We start from the raw sequence: 19,157 nt of genomic DNA on the forward strand, positions 1-19,157 counted from the left end.
CCATATAGCTGGTGGTACTGTATTATAATTGAAAGTGAAAGGCTTTTTATTTGGGGTTATTCTTTGGGTGTGTAAAACAAAAACAAATATGAATACGTGGCCCAATAACAATAATGCTGTCTAACAGTTCCACAGCACAGAAGACAGACGTTACACAGTACTGCCGCTAACCATGCCATGTCGTCACTCCTTAAGTCTCACCTCACACACACACACACACACACACACACACACACACACACACACACAAACATCTTTACTGAGGCACTGAGGACCCAGCGAGTCAGAGAGAGTCCAAAAGACAGAGAAGGCAGGAAGAGAATGATGATGAAGGTGAGGATGAAGGTGACAACATGAGGAGGTGTTTGTGAACAGATGTTTGTGGAGCTTGGGGCATTATCCTCAACAGAACACGCATAGGGACACACTGGAATGTTCTGGACACAGTAACATAAAGGCAGAAACATCTCCTTATATGTAGATGTCTTGATGGCCGTCACCCTTGACAACAGCCAGGACACTACTAAGGACATAACACTGTTAAGGGCCATGAAAAAATATTCAGAAGTTTCCAGAATGGCCTGTTTTAGAAAACTAGATTCTAAACAGACCTGTTGGACAATAACTGGTTCTAGAATGACCTGTTTTAGAATGTCAACAGCTAGTCAACAGCTTTGTTGACATTAATCATCCTACTTCCAATTTCTTTTGTTAGTTTCATAGCTAGGCAAACGTCATGATGACATACAGCTGAGCACTGACAAATCAGAAAATAACTATTCACATTTCAGCCAATCACATCAGTTCTGAGAGAAAGACAACAAACAGTTCCTGAATTGTTACATCATCACAAACAGACAAATACTTCTTGCAGACACTTTAAATGACCAATGTTACAACAAACACAGGTTGATAATGGCCGGACAGGGTTTGTTAAGGCAGTCAGCAGAACAGAGAGAGTTCTATAGATGCGGGGAGGGTGGGTCTGAACACAACACACTCTACTAGACCATAATCACACACACACACCCAGGCTCCCTTTGATCTCTGTGTAGGTGCAATCCTAATTGCATTTTCAAAAGTATCTTGTGCTTTCTGAATCACTTCATAATGTTCGGGCTATAATCATCCAATGATGAGCCTTGTAACCATCTCATTTTAAGTCTGAAGCGACCGTTGTCATAGTTACAGGTAGGGAGGGAGTGCTGAGGTGAGCCATGAGATTGTTGGTGATTGCTATCTACAGTTACAGAGAAAAGACAAGACTTCACTGCTCTCCGGAACTTTCTAGAACCTTGTGGGACCTTCGGAAAAGTTCTAAAACCTGGCCTGCACCATCTGGTGCACCTTGACACATTATAACACCACATCACATTGGGTCTTTAAGACATGATATGTTGGTACATCTACAGGAACACAGAACTGAACTACAGAGGCTAATACTACCCTCACCCCAACCCCACTACTCCTGTTGGACAATGAACTGCATATATAGCATCAAGAGATTAACAGGGTTGTGCTTTTGACATAGGGATTTGACCAGCGAATGAGCTGAGACCTCAGATCTTCATGACACATATCTTACTGACACATCCTTTCACCTAGGCCCTTTGTTAGACCAGGGAGGGCAGGAAGCACACCTTTCTGAGGTCTAGACCCCTGGATCACACTCTCCTCTCTACATAGAATAAGAAAACCAACCGTTTCCCTGCTGTATTTGGACATAATAGCATTTGGCAGTTCAGAACTAAACGGACAGAACTCACATACACGTCTTCTCCTATAACACATACCTATTAACGGTGTCATATAACACATGGATGATCAACGAAACTGATATAAAAGAGACTAACAAACATGTATGATCATGTGATCTAGTGAATCTAAATGTCTGTGAAAGGAGGAAGACCTGAATGTGGGCAGACTCCCTCAGATGACAGCTCTCAAAGAGGGAGAAAGACACCTCTCCTCCTCCTTCCCTCTCAGACTCCTCCTCTTCTTAGAGCCTATCTGTTGTTTCTTTTACTCATTTAAACTATATCCTCTGATAGGCCAGGTATTGGGTGTTGTGGGCGAGAACTATTGTAAGACAGTAAGTGTGATTGGGTGCAGGCCACGTTCATCAGGTAATACTTCCCTCTATTGGCTAATACTGCAGAAAACCAGACATGGTCTTCTGGGGACGCCTCATAACTCCAGACTGTTTCCTGCTTCTCGGGTGTGTGTGGGTGATAGTGTCGGGTGGTTGTGAGGGGAGGCTCTGGGTGTGTCCGGAGACCTCCCGCCACTGGGGGCGCTGTGGCAACTGCTTCAGGCACACGCTGGTGGGATGGTTATTACTGTTTCCTCATCAGTCTGTCTGTCAGTCAGTCAGTCAGTCAGTCAGTCAGTAAGTCAGACCATGCAGCCTGAACTGGGTTGGGCAGACCACTGGCCCCTAAGTAATATACTGTACCTCATCTCTTCCCTCTATCTCTACTTGTCCTTCCACCCATCATCTTTCAGTCCGATGCCCATGGCCTCTCTCTGGAACCAAAAATAAGCTACTACAATAATGACCACCAAACACAGATATGTAGGGTTAGGATGAGTACAATGATGGGCAACTTTGGGAACAGGATACTTTTCCTCCCACGCTCTCTTCCTCCTTCTCTATCCCTCGCTCTCTTTCTCCTGCCGTCCTGGTTCCTATACCAGGGGTGCAGGCTGTTATTCTGTAACACCCACAGGGGGCGGGGCCAGAGTCAGGGGCGGGTCTGGAACTTTACTGAGGCTGCTGAGTCTCTCTGTCTGCTCGTCCTCCACACTCCCCTCCTCCATCCTCTCCTCCTTTTCTTCCTCATCCTCTTTTCCATTGCTCTCATTTCCATTCTCTTTCAGACTCTCTGCCTCCTCCTTCTGCTCCATCTCTTCCTTTGTCATCTCCTCCTTTCCCTCGTCTTCCTCCTCTCCCCTCACTTCCCTCTTGTTCTCCTTTCCCTCTTCCTCCTCCTCCTCTCCCCTCGCATCCTTTTGGTTCTCCTTTACCTCTTCATCCTTGTCACCCCCCTCCTGCCCCAACTTTGTTATGTCCTCCATCTCCTGGCCCTCTTCTTCTGTCTCTCTTTCTGTTGTCTCCTCCTTGTCTTCCTCCCCCTCCTTCTTGTTGATTTCAGTGGCTTTACTGTTCAGGTTGTTCATCTTATTGTTGTTTACTATGTTGTTGTCAGGCTGCTTGGCCTCCTTTTCATGTTGCACCTCCGACCTCTCCTCCTCCAGTTTCACCTCCTCTTGTTTCTGCTCCACTTCTTTCTTTTCCTCTTCTTTCCTCTCCTCCTCCTCCTCCTCCTCCTCTTCCGCCGCAGCAGCAGCTCCCTGGTGTGGACTCCTCTGCTCGTCTGGGCTGCTTCTGCTGCGGGTGTCTTTGTTCTCTGGGACGTCGTTGTTGTTCTCTGTGACGTCGTTGTTGTTCTCTGTGACGTTGTTGTTGTTCTCTGTGATGTTGTTGTTGTTCTCTGTGATGTCGTTGTTGTTCTCTGTGACGTCGTCGTTGCTCTTTGTGACATCATTGCTGTTGACTGTGACACTGTTGCTCTCCGTGATGTCGTTGTTCTCTGTGATGTCGTTGTCCTGTGTGTCACCTAGCTCCTCAGTGGTGGGTTCCATGAGGTCAACAGCTACACAGCCTGTTCCTTCATTGGTAGGGTCCTCTGGTGGTGGGAGTGTGGTCTGGGGAGGGGAAAGGGGCTTAAGACCCTTTATGAGGCAGAGTAAACCTTTGACCTTCTCCAGGGACGTCTGCATGCTCCTCTGACGACTCAGCACGCTGTTCTTACTCTCCATACACCTCTGTAACAAACACACACACACACACACAGGGGGACATACAGAGGATAAGGTCTTAGCTCAGGGGGGAGACAGCCAAAGTCTGCATCTCATCCACCTTCAGCTACCCGTACCGTGATGGCGATGTTGAGTTGCTTGACCCTGGTCTCCAGCTGCTCTCTCTCCTGCCTCAGGTCCCTGGCCCACTGCACCTGCCTCTGCTTCTCCTCCTCTTTAGCTACCGGGGGGTTGTGAGAGAGAGGAACATAAAGAGAGGAACAGATAAACAAAGAGACATGTTCAAGTGAGAGATAGAAAGAGAAAAGGTCAGTATGTCAATAACATATGCCACATAATACATATCACAAGTCAAATGTAGTATCTGTCCCTTGTAGTGTTAGTCACTGAAAATATCTGTCACATGTAATATTACAAGCCAGGTCTGATTCTTACCTGCTTTGTAGGCGATGTAGGAGTGAACAATGGCCAGAGTTCCAGGCCACTCCATGGCGTCCTCTTTATCTAGCATCTAGACAGGAAGTGACATGAAATTAAAAGGACAGAACAAATTGAAATTGTAACAGGACATATGTTAGCAGGACTTAGTTAGCAGCTCATGTCCCTGTTACCCATGTTTTTAGTTACACTTCATTTGGCTGCATTTAGATACAGGTAAAAAAATGTATAGTTAAAATGTTGACGCCATAATATGAAAGAGAAATATGCAAATTTATGGCTAAGGAATAGAATGTTATTATTTGTACAGTATGGCAGACATGTCAATAAGAATATTAACCTAAACAGTGTGGCATCATAGCCTGTTAAAGCCCAGACAGACACTCAACAAACAGGCAACATCGGGATGATGGTAAGAGCATGCATCATGTCCAACAGTGATGATGTCATACATATGAGCCATAGTGTGTGAACGGCTTGTGTGTTCAAACGCATAGGAGACCGAGCTTACAAAGTTCAGAACAGTGATGTGTTCCTGTCAGACAATAGCTCGAACTGAGACACAAGTGCTTGTGTGTATCTGTGTGTGTGTGTAACAGTGTTACCTGATCCTGACATGAGGGGCACATCCACATGCCCCTGGGAACAGTTTTCAGGGGCGGAGCCAGGCAGTCCAGGTGGTACACGCGTGAGCACGTGTCACACATGAGCAGCTGCCCGCTGCGCCGGCACACGGCACACAAGTCTTCGTGCACGTCTGCCTGTCAGGAAGAACCACCCATCAACCAATCAGAGCTCAGTGGCTCAGAGCCAATCAGAAAGCAGTATACTGCTTTGCTCCCAGTCGATCTGAAATCTAAATACTGTAACCTAACCACTCAAAGTTGAGTTTGTTTTGTGCTAACCCTACCAACTTTAGAAAATACCCACTGTCCTACTACCTTGATTCATCATTTCCATACAGTGTATGTGTGTGTGTTGGACCGTTCTCTTTGTAAGCTCATGGATTAACACAGATACATACAGTTTACACACTTAAATGAATGAATGGATACATGAATGAATGGGTCTGATGATGTGGCCTGTTCCATTCTGTTGGGGGGAACTGGGCTGTTAAGGCCTTTGGGAGAGACCTCTGTGGGGGGTGATACGGACAGGGGCACACCCTCGGTCCTGCAGGTACAGTGGACTGATCCACAGCTACTTACATCCCCAGGGCCTGGGCCTGGCAGAGGGGGGGTGAGGGGGGGTGCAGGCCGGTGGAGTATGGGGGAGGGAGGGGGGAGGCAGCCGGGGGGGTGAGGACTCAGCTCCACAATGCTGCTGTGTTTGGGGGGGCGACCTGGGTGAGATGAGACACGACAAAAACACAAAACAAGACAAAACAAGGAAATAAAAAGGACTTCCTCTGACATACCTCGGATAATGGATCCTCATTGGCTAGTGGCGCAGGAAGAGGAGGAGCACAGACAGAGTTAGTACACAGTGAGCATGGAAGAGGAGGGAAAAGAAAAGGAAGAAGAGGAGGAGGAGGAGAGAAGGATGAGAAGAGACAAGAAGGAGGGAGAGGAGGAGGAAGATGAGGGGGGAGAGCCGATGGAAAGATCAAAGCTGAATACCTCCATGGTGATGAAGTATTATAACATTAAGCTCTGAGTTAGGGTTGAGAATATTCTTTCTCTCTGGCTCCTTTACCATGAGGGCTTCTAGCCATACAGTGCCAGCAACTGCCAAACAGGCGGGATTTCAGCTATCGCCACATATAGCCAAACATAATAAGGCACAAAGACACTCTAACCAATCAGAACAGACCAGGAAAGCCTATCTGACCAAATCAGGAAGTCCCTCTGGCCAGTCAGATATGCTACCTGACTGCAACGGTTTGAGAGCAGCAGAGAGGATGAAGCTCAGCAGTGTGGCACGATGATGAAGGTGTGCTGCCAGGACAGGAAGTAGATACTGACCTCTCTTCCTGTTGGGCTGGTGTAGTGGAGAGTTAAGGTAGAGCAGGGTGTTCTTCTTACGCTGCAATAAACACACACAGCACACTGTGAGCTAGTGTTGTTTCACTGTGCCGCTCTCTGCACACACACACACACACACACTCATATGCAAAACATCCACACGAACCTCTGGTTCAAAGACTGCTCCGCTGTAGACGGGGTTAGCTGTTGTCCTCCTCTTCCTCTCCTGCCTGCGACTCTGGATCTCTGCACATAATAAGGATCAGTTAGGAGACACACTTACACACACACACACACACACACACAAATACTCACACACACACACAAAGTGTACGTACCCTCCAGATGGTCATATGTCACCAAGCCCAAAGAAACCATGAAGGCTAATTTCTGTAGAGTGAAAAGACAGGTGGGGATGGGTAGAGAGAGGCCATGAGAGAGACATGGATAGACACAAGGAGCAAGAGAGACAGGGAGGGGACATGAGAATGTGGTGCAAGAGAAAGTCGAATCGTCTTACTATTGTATTTCATGAACAGTCCTGTGCTTCTACAAGCCCTTTCTCCAGTGTAAGCTCACCTGAGGGCTCTCCTCCTGCTTTGTCCTGGGGGGGGTCCTGGGAGGGGGGGTGCCGCGAGTGGTGGGGGAGTGTGGAGAGGGGGAGGGAGAGGGGTGTTTGCTGGAGGTGGACTTTATCTCACCGGTCTTGGCTTTCACAGTCTGGGTGGAGGGGAGAGATGACACTCACAGGTTATTATTACAGGAAATGCCATTCTGTCAAGTAAACATCCTGAAATCATTCATGCAGATCAGCATAACATCTAATGAGATCTACCAGTCAGTCACTCACCTTGGAGGCCGGGCTGTGGCTGCTGCTCAAGTGTGTAGGGGACGTGGCTAAGGGTGTGATGATGATGCCGGGGGCTGGGCTAGAGCAGGATTGGCCATTGAGGATGCGCACCTGCCGGATGGGGGTGGGGCTTGGCGGCAGAGATGAAGCTGTGAGCTGATTTGCCAGCAGGATTGGTCGTGGAGGCAGCTGGGGCGGGGCTAGCATGGGGGGAGGAGCCTGGAGGACCGGCTGCGCTGGTCTGGGCCTTACCTGGTAGAGAGAGCAGAGGGATGAGTTAGGAGAGAGACACAGAAGATGAGAGTGCAACAATATCAACACAAGCAGAAACACCACACTAAACAACGGAGAGGAGAGGGCAGTAGAGTTAAGTAGAGTACAGCAAGAGAGAGCAGAGCAGAGGAGGGACTCACCTGAGGTTGACAGGCAGGTCGAGGAGCCAATCTGGGAGGGACAAACTGGGGAACTCTGATTGGCTGGCTCGTGTGCACCTGGGATGACATCAGCATTATTAAATGACTAAATGTAAATGTAATTATTAGATACATTACATTATTGGATGGTAATCCTCCCAAAAACATACACGCATGCACACCCACAGAAACATTTCTTAATTTTGTACTAGGGGTTATAAGCAGGCCCAAACGTAATATGCGGGTGCAGAATTCAGACGAAAACCCGCAGATTTCAAGTAGAACGCATTGGTCTGAGGCAAAATGTAAATAAACTTTTCAACTCATATTACGTCTCTATTATTAAAGAGTTAGCCAAAAATGCTAAGAATTTAAAAGGAAGCACTTATCGACCAAAATGACAGCAAGAGACAGGGCCAGGGAGTTTCCAGGCGATCTTTATGAGGATGGATCAATACTTTTTTGCAAAGTCTGTCAACATTCAATCGGCGTCAAACTGTTGTGGAACATCTTCGGTCGCTCCGACATAAGAACAGGAAGGCTAGCGGAATTCCGCGGATTTCTGCAGATTTTCAGTCTGAATAACAGCAGAAAATGTGAAAAAAATCTGCGGGCCTGGTTATAAGTGACATACTCACCACAACAGTGCTCTTGGTAACTAGCCGCACCGCCTCCAGCCCCTGATTGGTCAACGGGCAGGTAGCCTGAAGGCTGACTGGTGCATTCTGGGAGTTGGAGTCGGGGTGAGTGGCACCAGGCTTGGGGGTGTGGCTGAGGGTGGTGACCATGGCAACTGAAGGCCGTGGGGATGGGATGGCAGAGAGCAGCAGAGGTAGAGACTTGGAGGAGGGGATGGGAGAACCTGGCAACGTGCTCTGATCAAGAGAGGAGAGATCACTCAGGGTCATGATAATAACTATTATATTTCGGTTGCACAACTTGTATGTGCTTTCCATGTGTTTCATATGAATACATGGGTGTGTGGGTGTTTGTGCGTACCTGTAGTAAGTTGAGGTTGTCGGGTGAGGGCAGGGAGGGCGGGGTATGAAGGGGCGGCAGCCCGGAAGCCCTACTCCCAGGCTGAATGGGGTGCTGGGGCTGGGGGAGGAGCTGAGGCTGGGACTGGACCTGGACTTCCAACTGGAGAGGGAACTGGGACTGGGCCTGGACCTGGGCCTGGACCTGGGACTGCAGCTGGCTTGCAAGCTGGGTCTGGGTTTGGAGGTCCGACTGGTCCTGTTTCACCAGCAGGTCTTTCCTTAGCTGCTCCACAACCTTCTTCTACACAGCAGACATGGACAGAATGGCAACAGAGAGAGACAGAAAGGTGGAGTCAGTGACAGAGAAACAGACAGGTCTACACATCCTGTTAGGGAGAGAAGTAAGAGCTTCCCCCACTGGAGACTAGACGGAACATCCGACTTCCAGAGGCGTTCCATAGACTAAATACTGTATGTCAACCAACACACACACTCACAAATATGCATGAATATCTAACAAGCACAGGGATCGGAATGGTCATGTGCTCCATTTTCTTTTGGCAAGCTTCCTGTTTATCTTGTGTATTATACACTCACACTTTCATCCAGCCTTTCTATGTGTGCTGCCTCTGAAAGCTCTAACAGGATAATTGTACACAGAACTCTATGGTTAGTGCAAATGTGTTCCAATGATTTCTCTTTGACTTGGCAAGGCCATTCATGCATATGCATGTGGTGCTCTGGACTGGCCAATAGGGGAGGGATGTAGCCAGTGCTTCCTATCTACTTCGCCTGACATCACCATGATGATGGACAAATCACTACTCATCACCATCATGATGCCTACTGCCAAGTGGACACACACACACACACGCTAACTCTCTCCCTTTGTCTATATCGCTCTCACACTCACTCACACACACACACACACACACACACACACACACACACACACACACACACACACACACACACACACACACACACACACACACACACACACACACACACACACACACACACACACAAGGCAGCACCTACTATTAGCATGTCAGGTCCAGGCAGGCAGCCAGACAGCCCCAAAGGCAGACGGAAAGACAGGCAGGCAGGCAGATAGACAGGCAGATAGACAGGCAGGCAGATAGACAGGCAGGCAGTGCGGTAAGGCCTACTGACAGGCAGACTAGGAGTATCATCCAGGACTCAGCAGGAACCTCTCATATCGTATTCATATCCCTCAACCCATACAGTTCCTCTCTGTACAGCTGTCCACATAAATAAAACCCCTTCTTCACCTTCCTGGTTAGAGCCTTCAGCCTTCCTTAGATGAGTCTGTCAATCCCTCTACCCTTCTGTCCTCCTCCCTCCTTCCCTCACTCCTGCCCTGAATCTGCTATCTCCTATCATTCTCTTTTACTCCTGCTCTCAACATTTCGTTATTGAAACAGACTAAACCTACTGGTTGACATCTGGGGCCGCAGGCTGCAGCCCTGCAGCCTATAGGATGGGAGAAGTTTCTCCATGTGGTCCCTTCTCATCCTGGACTGGCTTGTCAAACAGCTGAGCTGTTCTGATTGATATTCCTCTCACACTGCTTCCACTCTCATACAGCCTCATGCTGCTATGTGCCTCCTTCTCTTCTTATCCTTCACTTCCTCACTCCTTCTCTCCACCCCTCCTTTCTCTCTCCCCCCTCCCTTTCCTTCCTCTCACACTTCACGTCTCCATCCTCAAGTCTCATGCTGCTACCTCTCCCTCTCGCCGCCTCATCTCGTCTCTCCACCACCCCCTCTCTCTCTCACTGCTCCCCCTCACTCATCCTCGTCTCTCTCTCCCCATCGTTCCTCTCACTATAACCCTCCCCTCCATTTCTCTCAAGCCCCCCTGTTTCTCTCTCCTTCTACAACCCTTTTCTCTCTCACTACTCCTCTCCAGTCCATGACATTTCTCTCTCTCTCCTCTATCTATTTTGCTCCATCTATCTCAAACTGCCACTGAAGCACCAGGTTTTAAGTAGTTCTTTGTTTATCTTATCACTCAAAAGTGTATAAATAGTATGTTATAAGAAAACCAGTGTTGCAGTTTCAGTAACACATTTACTGTATACATACCTGTACATTACAGCTGTATTGGTATATATATACTGTGTATTGCAGCAGTATGACAAATTATTTAAACAGCAGTAGAATGCAACCACATCAGCTTTGCTTTGATGTTTATTGACTTGCAGCAGGTTGACTACCAAGTTGATAATTTTTCAACTATAGCTGGGGTTCTCAGCAAAAACGTTTTTTTGGTCCTTTGTGGACTGGTTTTTGAGGGTCCATTAAGTTGGAAATTTCTGATAAACCTGGCAACCCTGTCTACTCACTGTGGTTGGTTTTTGACTGACCTGGTAACCCTGTCTACTCACTGTGGTTGGTTTTTGACTGACCTGGTAACCCTGTCTACTCACTGTGGTTGGTTTTTGACTGACCTGGTAACCCTGTCTACTCACTGTGGTTGGGGATGGCCTGTCCCAGACACACATTAACATGTTCCAGTGTTCTTCCTCTCCAACTGGACAGATGGACAGATCCACAACACCCTCAGAACAAACCTCCTACTGACTATGTGGCTGCAATGCCCCAATGTCTCTTGTGCATGCTTGCTCTCTTCCTCCATGTCTCTCTCTCTCTCTCTGTCTCCCTCTCCCTGTCTCTCTCTCCCTCACCCTGTCTCACTCTCCCTCGCCCTGTCTCTCTCTCCCTCGCCCTGTCTCTCTCTCCCTCGCCCTGTCTCTTTCTCCCTCGCCCTGTCTCTCTCTCTCTCCCTCGCCCTGTCTCTCTCTCCCTCGCCCTGTTTCTCTCTCCCTCGCCCTGTCTCTCTCTCTCTCCCTCGCCCTGTCTCATTCTCCCTCACCCTGTTTCTCTCCCCCTCTACCTGTCTCTCTCTCTATCTCTGTGTCTCTCACCTACATACACCAACTTTCATCACAGAACTATCTATCAGTCTTTTGCTGTCTATGGTGTTGTTCAGCATCAAAGCCCCATGAAGACATCATCAACACCAGCGATACCTGACTTATGTGACTCAGTTAGAACTACACACAGCTAAAGGAGTAGGTACATTCACATAGATATACATGATAGACATATACAAGATATACACCCAGATATACATGTATATCTGCTAGTACACACACACAAATACCCATTCAAACAGGTGTACATTTCATTGCCAGCACACATACACAAATACACACACACATTCTCTTGTTAGCGTACACGGACCAACATGTGTATGTTTGTTTGCTAGCACACAAATACACAGACATATATTCAAACACATTCACACACATCTTGGTTTTTGTCTTTACCTGTTTGTCACTTAGTGTTGTGATCTTGGTCTGGAGTTCATGCAGCTGTTTCTTTAGTTCAGTGTTCTGCACATAGACAGGGAAACGAGAAAATTAGTTAGTATGTGATCAGTATATTATTTGTAGGTCAGAGTTGCCAGAGATAGTTTAGTTAATAGCTAGTCGGAGTTAGCTCTCCTCTACATTTAGACATGTTATAAACAGTTGTTGTTTTAATTCAAGATTTCTCTCACCTGAGGATCCTGCTTCATCTGGGCCACCAGTTTCTAAAACAGACACAGAGTTAGGAAGCACAATGACTGTGGCTGTTTACACACACACTCAAACACACACCAGTAACATAGCAGCATTGAACTATATGGTTGTTTACACACACACACACACACACACACACACACACACACACACACACACACACACACACACACACACACACACACACACACACACACACATATTTAAGCTATAAATAGGAAATCTATGTTTTTTTCTACCTCTGTCACCCTTGTGGACAGATAGCTACAGTTTACAGGCTGTGTCACAGCACCCTCTTTAAGCAACAGCCAGTACTGCAGCATCAGAGCACAGGCACAATTTCCAAATGTGCAGACCAGACTGGAATTGCTCCACTATCTGGTACAGGGCTCTTTTGTTCCAAGAAGGATAACCTATTGGGGGGGTTTGTCTTCAATTTTAACTATAGTGGTGAAGTGCATGATCCCTCTTTCTAGCCAGCTATGGTTGGAGTTCAAACCTACTGGACAGTAGGCTCCCCAGGAAAAGGCTTGGAGTGAAAACCTACAGGAGGATATATTTCCAGGAAGAGGGTTGTGACACCCACAAAAAGGGGCCTAAAGGACAATCCACCAGGTGAACCTCTATCTAGAGGAGAACCCACCTGGTGAGCCTGTATCTACAAGATAACCTACCTGGTAAGCCTTTATCTAGAGGAGAACCTACCCCGTAAACCTTTATCTAGAAGAGAACCTACCTGGTGAGCTTTTATCTAGAAGAGAACCTAACTGGTGAGCCTTTATCGAGAAGAGAACCTACCTGGTGAGCCTTTATCTAGAAGAGAACCTACCTGGTGAGCCTTTATCTAGAAGGGAACCTACCTGGTGAGCCTGTATCTAGAAGAGAACCTACCTGGTGAGCCTTTATCGAGAAGAGAACCTACCTGGTGAGCCTTTATCTAGAAGAGAACCTACCTGGTGAATTTGTATCTAGAAGAGAACCTACCTGGTGAACTTGTATCTAGAAGAGAACCTACCTAGTGAACTTGTATCTAGAAGAGAACTTACCTGGTGAACTTGTATCTGGAAGAGAACCTAACTGGTGAACTTGTATCTAGAAGAGAACCTACCTGGTGAACTTGTATCTCCATCTTCAGTGCATCCTGGAGGTCCTGGAGCTCCATCATGAAGCCCTTCTGACTGGAGCTCAGACCAGGAGCTCGCTCAGCCTAGGGGGACAGACACTCATCAGTACACACACATGCAGACATGGGCACACACTAGGGTTGCCAACTTCCTGAAATGGAAATAAGGCATGTGGGGAGGGGAGTCACAGCCTCTGTTTGGGTAGTGGAACATAACATGACAGACATGCTGAGGGAGAACAAGGGTTTCCTGCTATCAAATTGCCCAGTCGTATTAGTCTAACATGCAATGCTTCTCTCCATAGATTTGTACTGAATTGATTCTCCAAAAAAAGGAAACAAAGAGCGTCCTGTATCAGTTCAATATGGAACACGGCTTTTAGTTTCCAATTATGGGTTTATTCTGTATTTTACAGGACGGTTGGTAACCTAAGCACAAACACACACACACACACTTGTTTTACCTTCACACAGTCTTCGGTTTTGAACACCATCCAAGAAGCCTAGAGTGGGTTCCAGCTGGATGATGGAGTGAGACAGGAAAAAGAGTGTGAGGGAGAAAAAGAGTAAGAGGAAAAAAAGAATAGAGAGAAATTAAGGAAAGAGATTTTTTAAAGAATGAGACAAGGCCTGCATTTCACAGCAGTTAATTCCCTGACTCAAGATTTCATTCCAACAGTTATGATTAATCTGTGTTCACACATGGGTTTTATGATTCTATGAAACAATGATTGGCAGGTGGGCAAGAACTCCATGACAACCGTTTTATAAGGGTTGTTTAATATAGCACATTAGTTTGACCCTTTAGAGAATAAGGTAAAGCTACACCTGTGGAATCTACAAACTAGTCACTGCAGGATAACATGCTGTTATGTTTTCTAATGGATATATATTACATCTTTATTTATAAGTTATCTTTGTGGTAGGTGATGGCTGCCCAGCTGGAAAAGCTAAAACAGGAAAACTCAGCATGGTGGACAGGTCGTGTTAAGGAAATAGAATGTTGACAAGTTTCTTAAAATTAAACGTCACGACCTCTCAGCAGTGTGTCATCCGCATACACTGTAAACAGCGACGTGAAACAAAATGTCCTTCATGAGACATTTTGGGGAAGGATGTGAAATTGAAGGCCCACAGACTGCCCTCATCGTGTGCAAGTCGCAGTTGTGATGAATAACTAGTACAAGACTTCAGTCACTTTTCACCGGCCAAAGAAAGGCCCACATTGTCAGCATGTCTATCCAAACTCTTGAGTTTCTCGACTGTGTAGCGGACGGACATACTCTGCATGGTTTGTATTCTAAAATGTAGGAATGCTGGGACAAACTTCGCAGCCATAGAACACTATCCCTGATGCTGGTAGGTTAGGTTATAGCCACATAGCCTACATTAGCGAGCTGGAGTTGTGCATCCAACCGCAAGTTCAACGGCAACCAATCCTCTTACTTATCTATCTCTCGATGAACAAGCACCTACGGCGAGATTTTCTAAACTACAGTGAAACTAAACACTATTGTTTTTGTCTTAATCACAGTCATCAATAGAGCCATTTTACACTGGAAAAGCACTCAGCCGCGAGACTGCGTTCCTATACGAAAAAAGAGAAGGGCGAGCAACAAAGCCTTTGATGTCGCCTAAAAACATACAAATATGAAACATTACGGGCTACTTTATCCAGCCAAAAGCAAGCTCTAACCGTAAATTGCACATTCTATTAAAGGATTTAAGTCCGATTCATTAGGCCTATGTTCAGATTTTTCTTTCAGATCGGCTTTTATTGTGTAACTAACAGAGGCGTGAAGCTTGGGCGCAAGTTAGTAGCAGCCCCTTACGCACTACGTCCTATGCCCTCCAATAGCGAAGCACTTGTAAAATATCCCCCAACTCCTAGAATAACGATAAATGGACAAATCACCTCCTCCGCGACGGTTTAGCTCAATATAGAATTGAAAATGTCTCGCGTAAATATATTTTACAGCGAAAATAACGACAGAGTTACAGAGAGGAAAGTTGGTGTAATAGAGAAGGATCAAGAGATGCTCTTACCCTCCTCTCTACTCACTTGAGCTGCAGCCTGCTCTCCTCACACAAATTATTAAATAAATATTTACAAACAACACCGGACTTCTTCTTTGCAGAACGTCCAGCGCCTTTGTGTATCCACTTCAACACCAAATACACTCCATTACGCGTAATGTAATTTTATCGATTATTTTTTCCCTGTCTAATTTCAGTATAAAGAAAGAAACTGAGATACAGAACAAGAACTCTTCGTCAATCTCATTCACCCCCCTAACCACAGCACATTGTACATCAATGCGCGCAGCAAGAGTGAGCGAAACGGGGCAGGGAACAGAAGGGACCGTTACTTTGACAACAACTCACCAACGACTGTAATTGATCGAAGAGTTTCATCTGCGTTTTGAATCAACCCTTTATATTTGGCTTATGGGCAGAGATCGATGTGAAATCCCGTTTATTCGACGTACTACTTTGTGTGACAGTGCGGCGAATTAATTTCACTTTGCCTAAGGAACGGAAGTGCTCTGCCTCCATTGCCTAGGGAAAAGACCCGGATGTAGAGTTGATGAAACGCACGGTTCCAGAGTTGCTCAGAATGTCCATTCTGTTGGATTGTTGTATAAAACACCAAGCCCTACAGCTGAAGCGAAGGCTACATCCTATCGCCTAACATAGAACGCCCACCTCAGTGAAAACACAACAGACCACTATGCTACTAGTAGCCTATGAATTTTACAACGCTAACAAAAAGTTCCCTGCACTTACATTTAATGTTGAGACGAGATTCTCAAAAGTAAAATGTACATTGCAAGCAAAACATCTGCATGGATTAGAAACAGCTGATATACAGACACAAGCACAAAATACATTATAGCTTGAGATCTCCACCTCTCCCTTGCTGTCATCCCTTCATAGTCTGTCTGTTAATTAACTTCATAACATTATTTGTCCTCTCACTGTCATTTCTTGATTACAACATTGCTACAATATTTTTATTTCATAACAAGCATGTTAACATGAATACCTTTGTGGGTTTGATCTGCTGGAGTTTAACTCTAGGTAGTTCTGTTGAGGGTTTTGGTTTCGTTGTATTTGTGTTGCAGTCAAAATTCAAAATACATTTAATTATTTTATCTTCGTTATTTATCCACTGTGAGTGGATCAAATGGTAATTATCTTATTGAGATTGTCTTGTATGTGTGTGATTTAGTGTTGCATCAATGGTTTTAAAATCTATGAATTTCTGAGCCAACCATGGTTTAAAAGGTTGATTAATGTCGCCTAGCAGCAGTGCCTGTGACAAAAAATCAGCAATGCTATTATAGAGGATGAAGCAGAGGGTAAACAGTGACAAAATAAGTGGATATGCTCCTTAAACCACTACACTACTGGTTGTCAGGCCATAGTTATTTTACCCCCAATTTATGAGGCCAGTCCACAACTGCAAGGATCTGTGTTGTCCAGTAGAGGACAGCAAAAGAGCTTCATGCACTCTGACAGACGGTCAGTAACTCCCTGTGGTTGTAGGGGTGCCTGAGAGGGGCGATGAGGCTCTTGAATAACTGTTATGGCTTCTGCTGGTTCATATATATAACTATAGGATGACTATGGGGCTATGCAAGCAGGGAAGTACATCTGCTGTGGGGTCTCTGACGGGGAGATGGAGAGAGGGACAGATGGAGAGACACAGAGCTTTCCCAGCTGACTCCCACCTGGTTTGGCTCATGTCCATTATGGTGGTCCCCTGTGACACGAGCTTCACTCGGCTGATCCAAGGAAAAAAATAAACGTTTTTTTTTCTCCAAGTCATTAGTTTGGCTTGGGGAAAAAACAACAACACTGTAATCAACATCTGACAGACTAGAAAGCTTTGTTGATAGAGGTGATGAATACACTTGGAATGTACTTGATCTTATTTGATTAAAGGCTGTGTGTTCATCATTTTTAAGTTCAGCTTTGAACTCGTAAGTGGAGGTGAGCTTGCAGTACTGAAAGTGGCCTCAAGGTGGAGATACACTCTTGTATTCCTGGTCTGTGAAAGCAGATGGAATCACTCTCTTACCTTTATCCCACATGTGTACATGGAGACAGGGAGGCTTTCCTGTGTTCAAGTATTCATTTAGTTTAGCAACAGTTCTGTGATTATCATCCCAATGATCAACAGTGATAACTATCTGATAACCAGTGATAAATTCCAGTAGAAATGAGTGATAACCAAGAAGAAAAAACAACAATTTACAACTAACAATTACCACTGAAATCTGTCCAATAACCAGTGACAACCAGTGATAACTGACTGACAGGATGAGGCACAGTGATGCGGTCTGTGTTGATTATCATTTGCCATTTATCAACAATGACAGACAATCAGATGGACTCTGAGGCTCTGAGAGGATATTTGATACAAGGGTGGTGGAGAGCATCCACCATGTTGACAAAGTATATCAATCTCCAGCCAGTTTCCTTTTACTTCTAGAGAACAGTGATTAGACATCAAGCAGTCTGGCTTCAAGCAGCTCAGCCAGGCATTAGCAGGGGATTTAGAGAGAAAGAAAAGAGAGTGTTTGTGTGTTTGTGTATGACATGTGTATATATACATGTGTGTGTATATGTGTGTTTACTATACGTGTGTGTGTGTGTGTTGAGTGCTGTACAGCTAGACTGGAGGGTGATAAAGAGAGTAATGAGTGTGAGGATCAGACTAGTGAGATAATAAGGATGGAGCTGAGGGTCTTGAATCTTGACCCTCTTATCTGGTCTGAATCAGCAGCAAACAACAGCTTAGCTTGGAGCACAACACTGTCATCATAAGACATACACCAGCACAAATATTCACACATTCACACACACACACACACACACACACACACACACACACACACACACACACACACACACACACACACACACACACACACACACACACACACACACACACACACACACACACACAAGGCTAAATTCAGTATATTTTAGGATGGAAACATTTATTGAAAAATACTCACCATACCTTTTTTTGACTCCAAAAATATAAACAGGCATAATTTCACATGACATAATGTGGCCTCTGTCTACAGCAGCTTATTTCAGTGCACGACTCAGGCCTCATATTTCATCTTTTGTGTTTAGAACAAAAGAGCAGGCTCATAAAAACCAAACCTCAATAAAAATAAACTTTAACAAGCTTTTAGTTTGAAACTTCACAGGGGTAGTCGGGTGTGTGGTAGGATTGTGGTTGGGCGTCAGTTAAACTCCTACAGTCTACCTCAGCAGCTCAGTGTTTCAGACTCAGTCACACACACAGTTTTTTTTTGTAATGTAAAAACCTGAACGTGCCATCAATACCAGACTTTCCATATGATATGGGACTGTGTGCATGATGCAATCGTGTGTAAAACCAGGGGAAGTCAACTATTCTCTCTCTCTCTCTCCCTTCCTTCATCATCCTGTCTTTAAGTCTATCCTCCCCCTAGCTCTTCCACATGTCTTTTTTCCCTTTTCTCCTTCCTCATACTACCCTTCCCCCCTCTCTCTTTCTATATCCACACATCTCTCTCTCCAGTCTATCCTTTACTCTGCTTGTTGTTTGTTGTGGGTCTCAGTCTCATCTTAATGCCAAAGTGAAGAACCCTTTGTCTCACTCAACCACAGCCTCATTGCAAACTAACCCCATACCCCCATCCCTTCTCTGCACACACACGCCTAAAGCACTGACTCTATCCCCCACCAGTCAACATGGCGGGTGAAATGATAGATAACTTGGGGAGGTTTGGGGGACCGGTGTTGGAGATGTGAGGGGGTTGAAGGCAATGGGGAGGTTTGTTGGGAGGTGATAAGTGAGGTTTGGATACTGCCGCTTGAGTCGATTTTGGTGGAGCTTTGGAGTACTTAGGGAGAGGTTAGGAGTACTTTGGTAGAGTTTGGGAGGCAAT

At 45.8% G+C, this 19,157-nt stretch overlaps 1 protein-coding gene across 5 annotated transcripts; it reads right to left on the minus strand.

Moving 5' to 3' along the window:
* Positions 1 to 227: 227 nt before the first annotated feature.
* phf21aa (PHD finger protein 21Aa) lies at positions 228 to 15,502 on the minus strand. Of its 5 annotated transcripts, none has more exons than XM_062470909.1 (18): positions 15,266 to 15,502; positions 13,668 to 13,722; positions 13,189 to 13,287; positions 12,059 to 12,091; positions 11,826 to 11,891; positions 8,487 to 8,768; positions 8,126 to 8,362; positions 7,488 to 7,565; positions 7,075 to 7,326; positions 6,804 to 6,944; positions 6,563 to 6,614; positions 6,391 to 6,470; positions 6,225 to 6,285; positions 5,469 to 5,602; positions 4,866 to 5,021; positions 4,258 to 4,333; positions 3,939 to 4,042; positions 228 to 3,828 (listed from the first exon to the last, which is right to left on the minus strand). In XM_062470909.1, the coding sequence occupies exons 2-18, from the start codon at positions 13,695 to 13,697 to the stop codon at positions 2,710 to 2,712; spliced, it is 3,000 nt and encodes a 999-aa protein (XP_062326893.1). In that variant the 5' UTR covers positions 13,698 to 13,722; positions 15,266 to 15,502; the 3' UTR covers positions 228 to 2,709. The 5 variants fall into 5 exon arrangements, with proteins under 5 accessions (XP_062326893.1, XP_062326892.1, XP_062326895.1 ...); XM_062470908.1 differs by having other exon boundaries at positions 15,250 to 15,502; XM_062470911.1 differs by lacking the exon at positions 5,469 to 5,602 and adding an exon at positions 5,678 to 5,700 and having other exon boundaries at positions 15,250 to 15,501.
* Between the last annotated feature and the right edge of the window lie 3,655 nt (positions 15,503 to 19,157).

The sequence above is a fragment of the Osmerus eperlanus genome, chromosome 10 (genome assembly GCF_963692335.1).
Source record: "Osmerus eperlanus chromosome 10, fOsmEpe2.1, whole genome shotgun sequence".
Taxonomy (NCBI): Eukaryota; Metazoa; Chordata; class Actinopteri; order Osmeriformes; family Osmeridae; genus Osmerus; species Osmerus eperlanus.

Bases quoted from the DNA above. Each gene is read 5' to 3' on its own strand.
- phf21aa (XM_062470909.1), bottom strand. From the start codon at position 13,697: ATGGTGTTCAAAACCGAAGACTGTGTGAAG. The intron at 4,334-4,865 runs GTAACACTGTTA...CTTCCTGTCTAG, and splicing joins GCCCCTCATGTCAGGATCAG to ATGCTAGATAAAGAGGACGC. The intron at 3,829-3,938 runs GTACGGGTAGCT...TGTTTGTTACAG, and splicing joins AACTCAACATCGCCATCACG to AGGTGTATGGAGAGTAAGAA.